General features: G+C 42.6%; 1 protein-coding gene across 1 annotated transcript in view; it reads right to left on the bottom strand.

Annotated features, from left to right (window-relative positions):
• The window catches only part of LOC120920741 (probable ATP-dependent RNA helicase DDX60), a 271,914-nt gene that overhangs the window by 54,944 nt on the left and 204,493 nt on the right, over positions 1–12,477 (bottom strand). Inside the window, exon 30 of the mRNA XM_040332991.1 lies at positions 3,125–3,229. Coding sequence (XP_040188925.1) covers positions 3,125–3,229 — 105 coding nt within the window. The remainder of the gene's footprint in view (positions 1–3,124; positions 3,230–12,477) is intronic.

Consider the following 12,477-nt stretch of genomic DNA (forward strand, 5'->3'; position numbering starts at 1 on the left):
GAGTCACACCTACTTCCATGCACCCATGGGGCTGTCATTTGGGACACTCAGCTCCTCGCTGGATTTTTCCATTCTTGTGGTGGGTTTGGCCCACCTCATTTCCTGTGGGCTGATTTTTTTCCGGCCACCTTTCTTGCCCTCCTAGTCTGTGCCCATGGTCTTTTAACATACCCGTAAGTACTTTGGGGAATAGTTACTACTCTAATTCTACCCCCTTGCTCCCTAACTATAACTAGTATGCATATTCCTACCTTATATTATATTATATTGTTTTTAATATCTACAGACTTCTACCTCATACCCTGCTCCTGAAGAGTGGCATTAGCCACGAAACGCGTTGAGCCAATAGATGCCCCCTTCATACTTGTTGCTACTCTACTACCTACCAGTCTATACCTCGATCCTATATTTCTTCATCATTTAATCATGGCTATAACTACTAAGAAGGAGCTACTTGATGCTCCCTGTATATTTGCTGCTACTGTATTATTTATTATTGTACATATATATTAATTATATCTATGTATCATGTAATCATGGTTTACAATTATTATGGAGATATTTCTATCAATTGATTTTGCACAATGTCTATACCCTTGACCAATTATACATTACTACGAGCCATTAGATGCCCTATTGGTCAAAATATATGACAAGTTATTATCAATGTTTTCCCTTCCATACCAGTGGACTGTACCTACGTATCCAATTTTATTATTTTTATACCATGGAGATACGCTCTAATGAATTGGCCTCCTGTACTATTTTTCAGTATGAACCAATTAGAACTATCTTGATCATTGTTACCATGAACTGTTGGAATTTATGCAATGTCTTTTGATTATTGTACCAGGTTTATTATGCTACTATTGTATCTGTTTTATTTCGATTTTTACGCTATTAAATAATTGACTGCCTATTGTTGTTATGCAATGCTTTCATGTTATGCGTTTGGTTCTACTGATTCTCTTACTTGCCCTTTTTCAACTGTTATTGCCAAATCTCCTGGGGTGCATGCCTCAAATAAAGTCCCACCCTCTTCTCTCGATCAATGGTCTATATTCCATCAGCTGCAGTGGATTAGACCGGGGATGGGGGGGGGGGGAATTCACCTTTACCTAAGTAGACAAAAATCCTTGCACTGACCTTGTCACTGAGTCTAGGGTAGGGAATTGATGGGGATTAGGTGGGAGTTTGGTATTTTCAATAAAACTATAATAAGGAAAGTAGTATTTAAAAAGAGGAATAGGGTTCACACTGCCGCATGGCTGACAGCAGGGGTCCAGTGTGTCCCTGTTCACCACTTCATGTTCGATTTCTGTCTGAATTTTTTTTACTGAAATCAGGACTACTGTGCAATTAGTTCTGGAGATGTGTGAACCAGCTCCATTGAGAGCCGGTCACAAACTCCTGACATGCGAATTGGATACGATACCCGCATCCAATTCGCAATAGTTACATAGTAGGTTCAAGCTATATGTGTGATTATATGCCCTGTATGTTGTGGTCGTTCAGGTACTTATCTAATAGTTTCTTGAAACCATCGATGTCCACCGTTGAGACCACCGCCTGTGGAAGGGAATTCCACATCCTTGCCGCTCTTACAGTAAAGAACCCTCTATGTAATTTAAGGTTAAACCTCTTTTCTTCTAACGTTAATGAGTGGCCACACGTCTTGTTAAACTCCCTTCTGCAAAAAAGTTTTATTACTATTGTGGGGTCACCAGTATGGTATATGTAAATTGAAATCATATCCTCTCTCAAGCGTCTCTTCTCCAGAGGGAATAAGTTTAGTGCTCGCAACCTTTGTTCATAACTAACATCCTCCAGACCCTTTATTAGCTCTGTTGTCCTTCTCTATACTCTCTCCATTTCCAGTACATCCTTCCTGAGGACTGGTGACCAGAACTGGACAGCATACTCTAGGTGCGGACGGACCAGAGTCTTGTAGAGAGGAAGAATTATTGTTTTATCTCTGGAGTTAACACTCTTTTTAATGCCTGCCAATATTCTGTTTTGCATTGCCATTGCTGAGCCTATCATCTACTAGGACCCCCAGGTAATTTTCCATCCTATATTCCCCTAGAGGTTCACCCCCCAATGTAAAGATTGCATTCGTATTTTTGCCACCTCATTTGAACCTCATTTGCCATGTAGTTGCCCACCCCATTATTTTTTCAGGTCTTTTTGAAAGGTTTCCACATCCTGCAGAGAAGTTATTGCCCTATTTAGCTTAGTATCATTCGCAAATACAGAGATTGCACTGCTTACCCTATCCTCTAGGTCTTTATGAACAAATTAAACAGGATGGGCCCCAGCACAGAACCCTGGGGGACCCCACTACCCACCCCTGACCATTCTGAGTACTCCCCATTTATCACCACCCTCTGAACTCGCCCCTGTAGTCAGTTTTCAATCCATGTACTCACCCTATGGTCCATGCCAACGGATCTTATTTTGTACACTAAATGTTTATGGGGAATGGTTTTTCAAAATCCAGATACACCACGTCTATGTCTAGTGTGAACCCAGCTTTAAAGTCTGGGACTCCCAGTACTTCTTGTTTTTTTTTTTTTTTTTTTTAGGGATGAGATTGGTCTGTATGGCAACTCATAGAATTGCATTCTGCCAGATGAAACCAAGGGTCAATATGGAATGTTGTAGAGGACATTCTGTATTATTTAATGGAGATTGGAAAACACGAAAGTGATAAAGAAGTTTGGAGAAAAAAAAATACATTCCTAGCCAGGATATGCATTCAGGGATGAAGGTCTGGAACACAGGTCTTCTGTTTATGTGCATTTAGGTCCTGGATGCACAGAATTCTAGTTTTCTCTAAATGCAGATAAACTGACCACACCTATATGCAAGTAAACACACAGTGTGAATGGCACAATTGAACATCATTATATGCATTTATATACATTTTGAAATGCCCTCTACACATATTTAAACCCAGGTTTGACAGTTGATACCTGACACCTGATAATCATATGCTGCAAAAAGGTTAGCCCTCCACCCATTTATATTGAATACACTGTTTAAAAGCAGTGTGCCATAAATGATAATGTGCAAAGTGGCCCTAAAATGTTTTAAATAAAACTGATTAGTCAGTGTAAATTACCTGTCTATAATTCAAAGCATCCAGGTAAATTGAATCATGCAAGAAAACCACAGATTTGCATGGCATGTTGATCCCCAGTGCAAGTGTGCCCGTAGCAGTTACAACCTGAGAAAAAAAAACATATACAGAAGTGAGCTTTTAATGTATATATGATCCCTTGCAATGTAAAACAACCCATTTGTTTTAAAAAGGAAAAGAAAGGCAAAACATTTGTGTATATTGTGACAAACGGCCCCAGTCAGTTGTGGATGGAGTGTATCTGCCGCATTGGATTTTGCGGTTTATAAGGTAAGTGGGTGGCAGTAAGAGGTTTGGAGCAGGATGCAGGAGATAAAGGACTGGCCACACTTTGCTCCCCACCTGCGGTATAATTTGTCTTCTTTGGTTTAATATGCTACTATAAAGAGAGGGAGAAGTGGTTCCAACAGAATGGGTCAAAGATCCCATTCTAGGGCTAGATGGGAAAGATCATCTGGTGATCTGGATGAAGACATTGCCCATAGAACATTGACTTTTTTAGAGAAGGAGGGGGTGGAGGACGGTGTAGACCGCACCCCCTCTCAGGAAACTACACTGACTTAGAAAAAACAGGCGGCTGCCAAGAAAAAGGAAAAGGTTTAAAGAACGGGAAATGGGGGCTCACGCACAAGGAGCCAGAATCGATAAATCCAATAGCAACCATCCCGTCAACCACCTTAGACATGAAGGTTATTAACCTATCATCATCATTCCCACTAGTTCCGAGACACATCCAACTACTGCAACATGGGATGTCCTTTTCAACCGTGAGCAATATGAATGAATTTACGGTATACAAGGACGTTGTCCTATTTTTAAGAAAGATCTTTTTTAGATCACTGTATTAACAGAGGGACCCAGCAGAATTTGCTGGATCACCTCTGGATGCAGATGACCAAAAAGCAATCTACATCCTCAACTCCTTACTGGAGGAAAATAAGGACCTCCCAGAAGCTTGTTCCCTGACAAAAAGAGCGGCCAATCTAAATATCAAATCTAAAAAAATGCCTCCACTTAGTAAGAACCGATGGCTATGGTACAAAGTGATTTAAGTAAGATATCATGGAACCAAAAAGGCCCTGATAATTTTACACGAATAGAGCGTCTAAAGGAGCTTAAAGAAGCAAGACACATTGTCATAAAAAGGAGTGACAACGTTGTCCAAATGGACAAAAGTCTCTATGAGATAGAGGCAAAGCATCTATTAGGGGATTCGCTTACACATCCCAGACTCGATTTTGACCCTTTTTCTGTGGTGGTACGTGAACTGAATAGGAAATTAGACGATGAAGTGGAAGTGGGCCTCCTGGTAAAATGTGAATACTTCCGAGTGAATTTAATGTTCCCATTTTCTACTGTATACCCAAGGTGCATAAATGCCTTGAAAAACCACCGGGGAGACCTATCGTTTTTTTTTTAGATACATGGCCCTCTAAAGATGATAGGCGGTTACCTTGACTCCCTCCTCAAAGAGATGGTCAAGGATCTGAAAACCTATATACAGGACACACGCCATCTACTAGCCAAAATTGCAGATCTAGAAATAGGGGATGAAGCATGGTTGATAGGTATAGATGTAGAATCCCTATATACATGAATGTGGGATCAGAGTAGTCAAAACCTTCCTAGATAAATGCTATCTGAAATTTGGCCCCAAAATTGGTTCTTGATAGAACTCCTGCAGTTTGCTCTCTCAAATAACTTCTTTCAATTGTATTCTTATTTCTATCAGTAGATTAGGGGCACCTATATGGGGGCAGCATGGGCACCGTTGTATGCCTGTCTCCATCTGGGCCTTTAGGAGGAGGAAGATGTCTTCTGTCTTCCCCAGTACGTGGCTGAGGTACTTTGATGATGTCCTGGTAATTTGGACAGGCGACATCACTGACCTCCATAGCTTCATTGACCACTTAAATATCAATGAACAGAATATACGACTAACGTATACACACAAACAAACCCAACTGTCCTTCTTTGATCTGCAGATAGGCCTTAAGAATGGCAAAATTTGTACACATACCTTCTGCAAAGAGATTAACACCCTCCTACAGGCAGATAGCCACCACCTATCCTGGCAGAAAACGGAATAACCGTTGGTCAATTCATAAGGATTAAGAAAAACTGATGAGTTGCAGAAAGAAGAAAGAAATCTGTATGCGATATTCGCATAAAAAGATCCGATATGCAAAACTTAAAGCTGCTACACTAAGCAGGAAAAGCTTACTCCTCAAGGATTCCAACATCACAACAGGAAAACAGCCAGAACCCGGTCCTGTAAGACTGATAACTACGTATGGGGCTCAATGGGGAACTGTGTGTGAAGTCTTTGAAAAACACTGGGGAATATTAACCAATATTGGTTGATCTAGTGGGCAATAGCCCTAAGATGGTGGCACGTAGATCCAAAAATCTGGGGAATATCCTCATGCATTCCGAGTTTATTAGACAGCCAAGCCACACGTGGCTGTCTGAGTACCCTCGATTCAAGGGGATGTTCCCATGTACAAAATGTCAAATATGCCCCTTTGTAGACAGAACAAAACATGTTCAAAGACGCCATGGGACAGAATGAGTATGAAATCAGTGATTTGATTAACTGCTCTACAACCAGGGTAATCTACATGATTACCTGTCCGTGTCCCAAGATGTATATCGGCAAAACCAAAAGACCACTAAAAGTGAGAATAGGAGAGCATCTCAGGGATATTAGGAAGGAAAAGAGAGAAACACAGAAAAAGATCAGGAAAAAACGGTAGCAAAACGCACCACATCATCAAGGAAAAACTGATGGACTGAAGGTGAAGGGGATATATGTCCTTAAACTACCAGCAAAAGGGGGGGATTTCAACCGTATCCTTCTACAAAAAGAAAAGTGGTGGATACTTATGTTGGAATCCCTCAAGCCCGTGGGGTTGAATACTGACCTAAACCTGCAGCCATTATTTTCCCCTTCCTACCATTAGTCTTAACACTAATTTTATTTTATTCTATCTTTATGGGTTTCTTCCTATATCCTTTCATCCTGAATATTGGTGTCCCCCTCCCTCCTCTTTTCCTTCCCCCTCCTCATGTCTATGTCCCCTTCTTTTGTTTTGCTAGCCCAAGCACTACTACTGATCGCACTAGAAAAACAGATGTTTATGGAAGTTCCTGTTTTATGTTGTATATTTAAACCATTAAGTATATCCAATAGCTTAGTCTTGGTTCTTAGATCAGAAGTCTTTTGGGTGCTGAATCGGGGCTTCTCCCCCCCCCCCTCTTTCTCTCCCCATCTATTTTCTCACTCTGTTTTCTCTTTTCTTCTTCTTTACCTTTGTTTTTAGCATTGTATCTTCCTTGGCGGGTCAGATCCAGGCCTTAAGGGTCAGAGTGACTCCCGATAACCCTTGATTAGTACGTTTATTAAGGATCATTGTCAGTCTGAATTGGCTTGAGAAGTTCCCGTGTGGTCTGGGGAGTTGTGCCCCCCCCCAATATGTAGATGGGGGGAAGGCTCTTTTAGCTGGGCGGTTCACTTTCTCTGATCTGGGATGCAAGGAGGGGCAGCGGACTTTTGTAGGACAACTAGGGGTGCTCTTGGGTTCCAGTCCATGCTTAAGTTTGTTTATTGTTCATTAATGTTGTGCCGGAAGGCCCCTGGATGTCATGACTCTGAGTGTATTAATCCCATGTGCTGTTTTTTAGACTGTACAATGTCAAGTTGAGTTTTATTGTTGGTATATATTTTTGTATGACAAAACTTTAATAAAAACACTTGAAACATAAGTATATCCAATAATAGTATGAAATCAGGTAAGCTTCTTGTCCCATCTAGCCCCATATAAAATTTAGCAAACGCTACTGATTCATAAACAAAATTACCCATCTGCTGAACATTTTCCAAAAAAACTGTATGGAGTAATTCGCTGCTCCCACCATGAAAGCATAAGTCGACAATGAATGTAAATGGCTTTTTTAGATTTTTTTGGCAAAGTCTAATCTGGCTTTTCTATTCTTGAGGTTAATGAATGGTTTGTACTTTGTGGTTAACCCTTTGTATTTGCTCTTGTGAAGTCTTCTCTTGATTGTAGAATTTAACAATGATACGCCCACCTCCTGGAGAGTGTCTTTCACTTGTCTGGATGTTGTGAATGGGAGGATCTTGCGATCATCCACCACTGTTGTCTTCAGTGGGCGTCCAGGCCTTTTTATGTTGCTGAGCTCACCAGTGTGTTCTTCTTTCCTCTGAATATTCCAAACTGTTGATTTGGCCACTCCTAATGTTGCTGCTATCTCTCTTTTGTAGTTGTTTTGTTTTTGAAGCCTTACAATGGTTTGTTTCACTTGCATGGACATCACCTTTGGACATCACGCATGATGTAGGTTCACAATAATAGATTCCAAATGAATGTACCACACTTAGAATCAACGCCAGACCTTTAACCTGCTTAATTAATGAAGAAATAACAAAGGATTAGCCCACACCTGGCCATGAAACAGTTTTTGATTCAACTGTTTAATTACTTTTGGGCCCTTGAAAAAGGGGGATGGCTATTCTTAAGAGCTGTCATTCCTAAACCCTTCCCCCAGTTTGGATGTACATACCCTCAAATTAAACCTGAGAGTGTGCACTTTCAGCCCATATCCATTATAACTATAGCTTGAATATGTTTTGGTAAATACCTTACAAAAATAATTGTGCCTGTGTCCAAATATATACGGACCTAACTGTAAGGCCCCGTACTCACGACCAAACATGTCTGCTGAAACTGGTCCGCGGACCAGTTTCAGCAGACATGTTTGGCCGTGTGTTGGCCGAGCGGACCATTTTCGGGCGGATCGGACAGGTTTCCAGTGGACAACTGTTTCCTGGACTTGCTTTAAAACAGTCCGCTGGAAACCTGTCCGCCCGGACATGTACGGTCGTCTGTACAGACCTACCGTACATGTCCTGCCGCCCGCCATCCCTCGCATGCGTCGAATGACTTCGACGCATGCGTGGAAGCATTTTAAAGGCAGGCCGCCCACGTCGCCGCGTCATTGTCGCGCGGACCTCTGTTCGATGGTGTGTGCAGCCATCGAACAGAAGTCCCCGGGCAGACATGTCCGATGAAAACGGTCCGCGGACCGGTTTCATCGGAAATGTCTGCTCGTGAGTACTCGGCCTAAGGGGACATGAGGATTCTGCCTTCGGGCGTAGTGTGCTGCAGGCAGCGATCTAGGGCTTCTTGTCCATTAACGGCCTGCTTGGATCTGTGTCTCCCACTCTTCATTGAGCATTGATCTGGGACATCCCACTATGTAATGAATAGAGGCTCTGTGTCCCATGGTGCACGATAAAGAAAATAGGATTTTTAAAGGGGAGTTCCAGCCGGTTTTTATGTTTATTAAAAGTCAGCAGCTACAAAAAGTGTAGCTGCTGGCTTTTAATAAACATACACTTACCTGTTCCACGGTCCAGCAACGCACCACCCCGAAACTTCGCTCCTCCCCCCCTTCTCCTGTGGGCACCCGGCCGTGACAGCTTTCGGCTTCACGGCCGGGCACTCACTGCGCATGCGCGAACGGCGCAGGGCTCCCTGAGTGAACAGGCGATCACCTGGGACCTGTCATGTGTCCCAGGTGATCGCCTACAGGGAGGGGCCGCCATAGGCGATATGAAGTATCGCCTAAGCGGTCCCTGGGCAGAAGGAGGAAGTGGGACAGGAAGTCCCACTCCTACTGAAGCCCCCATCCCCCCCCCCCAAAAAAATGACATGCCAAATGTGGCATGTAAGGGGGTGAGGAGTGGATTAAGCGGAAGTTCCACTTTTGGGTGGAACTCCACTTTAATAACAGCTTACCTGTAAAAAAAAAATCTTGGAGTACACCATGGGACACAGAGGTCCCCCCTTCTTATGGGAACCTTACTTCTTTGATACAAAACTGAGGTACTTTCCTTAGCGGAGGGGTCATATGGAGGGGAACTTATCTTCATTGGTTGTGCCAGTGTCCAATTACCTCTGGTGACCATACAACCCAATGAATAGAGGCTCTGTGCCCGTGGTGTATTAAAAAAAAAAGGATTTTACAGGAAAAGCTGTTATTAAAAATCCTATTATTGCCTCATATTGTGAGCTAATACGTTTTTATCTTACATATTTCATACCTCAATACATTGTTATATTTCAATCAGTATCCATTATTGCCCCCTGCAGCTTAAGTAGCCGTCTTTTCTACATTGCGTTTTCATCTGTCGATCTCCCTAACTGATTTGTATGCAGCTAGTTTTTGGCTACCGCAGCAACACCCGATATGGGCGGGTGGCATTGGATCTGTTGTAACCTTTTTCTCAGGTAAGTATTTCGTGAGGGACCCGTCTTCCTCTTCTTGTTTTATATCTGTGAGGTAACATGTCTGCAGGACTGAAGCAGACCCACTGAGGTCTATTTACTAGCTAGAAGGCATAAAAACGTTGCTGGAATTTTGTTTCGGACTGTGTTTCTTACCCCCTGCACAGAATTCCTTTTGTTTGCTGTACATGCTGACCAATAAACATGGGCAGGAAGCCCTTTGAGTACATAGCTGAAGCTTTAAGTCAGAGGAATCTCCCTGCTCCCAAATGTATGACCTAATCAAGGCCCATTCGATAGTCGGGTAGACTCTCCCTTACTCATCCAATACTTTGATGGGGTGCTGCATCTGAGACTGTTATGCCGCGTACACACCATCACTTTATGTGATGAAAAAAAACGACACTTTCTGTGAAGTAAAAAATGACGTTTTTGAAACTTCATTTTTCAAAGACGAAGTTGCCTACACACCATCGTTTTCTCACAATGTTCTAGCAAAGCGAGGTTACGTTCACCACGTTTTTCCATTGAAGCTTGCTTCATAAGTAGCTTCTGGGCATGCGTGGATGAAAAAACGTCTTAGAAAACGACGTTTTTTGCTACACACGGTCAATTTCTGTGAAGTAAAAAGTGCACTTTTGAAAAACGACACATAAAATTGAAGCATGCTTCAATTTTTTTTGGTCGTTTTTTACAAGACATAAAACAACGTTTTCCCCCACACACAGTCAATTAAAGTGACGTTTTTAAAAACGTCATTTTTTTTCATCACATAAAGTGATGGTGTGTACGCGGCATTAGGAGAGCCAAGACTCTCTAGGTGAGGTTTATTACTTGCTCTGGATTTCCTTTCCAGCTCCAGATGAGATCTTTTTGCAGTCTAGCATGGGTAAACACTGAGCTATAAAGACATGCACTCTAAGGGCTATCTCTTCAGCCAGGAAGTTTGTCAAGATCAAAGCTTTAGGCTAGGAAGGATCTCTTTGGTGACTTACAGCTCCAGGTGGGGTCCCCTTTCAGTCCAGTTGGAGTAGGGATTGAGCCATGATGTCAATCTCTCTAGGGCTACATTCTCCCCAGGAAGCTTGGCCAGAATCAGGGCCTTTAACGCCCCTTGACAGCTTGCTGCTCCAGATGGAATCTCTTTCTGTCCAGTTTTGTCTGTCATGAAGGCAGCCTTTCTATGGGGTTTTTGTCCTCAGTCAGGAGGTTTACCAGGATCTGCACATGTGCCCAGAGGGATCCTTTTGGCTTTCTGACCAGTACAGGTAGTGTTTATATCCATACTGGGTGGCAGTCTGAGGTTGCTTCGGGAATTCTATGAGAGCAAAGGATTTGTTCCTCCCATATGCAGGACAACCAAGAATAACTGGTTCCATGCCCTGTATTTTGGGATACTTCGAGCATGCTCTCAAGTTACAGCTTTGCTCAGAGTTTTAGTACATATTTGTCACTCTCTCTAGCAAAATCAGCGGGGTGGATCTGTCATCTAATTTTTTTTCTGGATGGGTCATTCCAGCTAGCTATTAAGCTTATAAAGCTTGGTTCCTACAGAAGCAGACACCACACACTCATCCAGGAGTGTGTAAGCTTTGTGGGCTCCCTGTGAATAGGGGGCAGTAATAGTTGTAGGAGGATGACATGTCTTCCATTAAAGCTGTTCTGTCTCATTGTGGGGTATAACTTCCTTATGCATTTAATATCTATCTATAGGGTTTCTGTTGGCTATAATTGAAACCCTACTTTTCCGACATCCCACCCTTGTTTTTTGGGCTAGTTAGTTCCCAAACGTATGCTGCTGTGGAAGTCTGTCAGAAAAATGGAAAATTTATTATCAAATACTTACCATACTTTATCTTTCCTTAAGGACTTTGTGGCAGAGGGAGTTCCCTCCCAGAGTCATGAGTAGGCTAAGTACGGAACGCGGCCTCTGGCTCAGTCTGAAAATTTAGAGGAGTGGGGTCCTATGGGGTAGGACCAAACATATGCTGCCATGGAGTCTTTCAGGAAAGGAAATTACTCTAAGTATTTGATAGTACATTTTCAGTTTTCCCTATTTCATTCCATTTTATTACACATAACCTAATTTCTGAATGTATTTGTTTTGGTTTCTTTGTTTGTATGGATTGCATGGGTTGTTACCGACATATGGTTAAAATGATTGTCAATAGCACTTTTAGAAATATATTTACCTAGAAAAATGATGACATGTTCAATACTTTTTTTCCGTGTGTGTATATATATATATATATGTGTGTGTATATTAAATAAAAACTCTGGGCCAGATTCTGGTACAATTGCGGCAGCGCAACGTAACCCGTTTACGTTACACCGCCGCAAGTTTTCAGTGTAAGTGCCTGATCCACAAAGCACTTACCTGTAAACTTGCGGCGGTGTATCGTAAACACGTCCGGCGCAAGCCCGCCCAATTCAAATGGGGCGTGTACCATTTAAATTAGGAGCGCTCCCGCGCCGGACGTACTGCGCATGCTCAGTTTTGAAATTCCTGCCGTGCTTTGCGCGATGTGACGTAATTTTTTAGAACGGCGACGTGCATAGCATCCATTCGTATTCCCGGACGTCTTACGCCAAAACAAAAAAAAATTGAAATTCGACCCGGGAACGACGGCCATACTTTAACATGGCTCGACTAAAGTTAAGCCATGTTAAAGCAGATGTAACTTTGCGATGGGAAAAAAATACTAGCGACGATGTAACGAACGCGAAAACCTTAGTGGATCGCCGTAAATCCTCATTTGCATACCCGACGCTGGAATACGACGCAAAATCCCCCCAGCGGCGGCCGAAGTATTGCATCCTAAGATCCGACAGTGTAAGTCAATTACACCTGTCGGATCTTAGGGCTAGCTATGCGGAATTGATTCTATGAATCGATACGACAAGAGATACGACGGTGTATCAGGAGATACGCCGTCGTATCTCTTCTCTGAATCTGGCCCTCTGACCTTACCATATGTGTCGTCACGTTCCTTCCTATTGTTGTTTGGCTAACACTGGTTTTAA

The sequence above is a fragment of the Rana temporaria genome, chromosome 1 (genome assembly GCF_905171775.1).
Source record: "Rana temporaria chromosome 1, aRanTem1.1, whole genome shotgun sequence".
Lineage (NCBI taxonomy): Eukaryota > Metazoa > Chordata > Amphibia > Anura > Ranidae > Rana > Rana temporaria.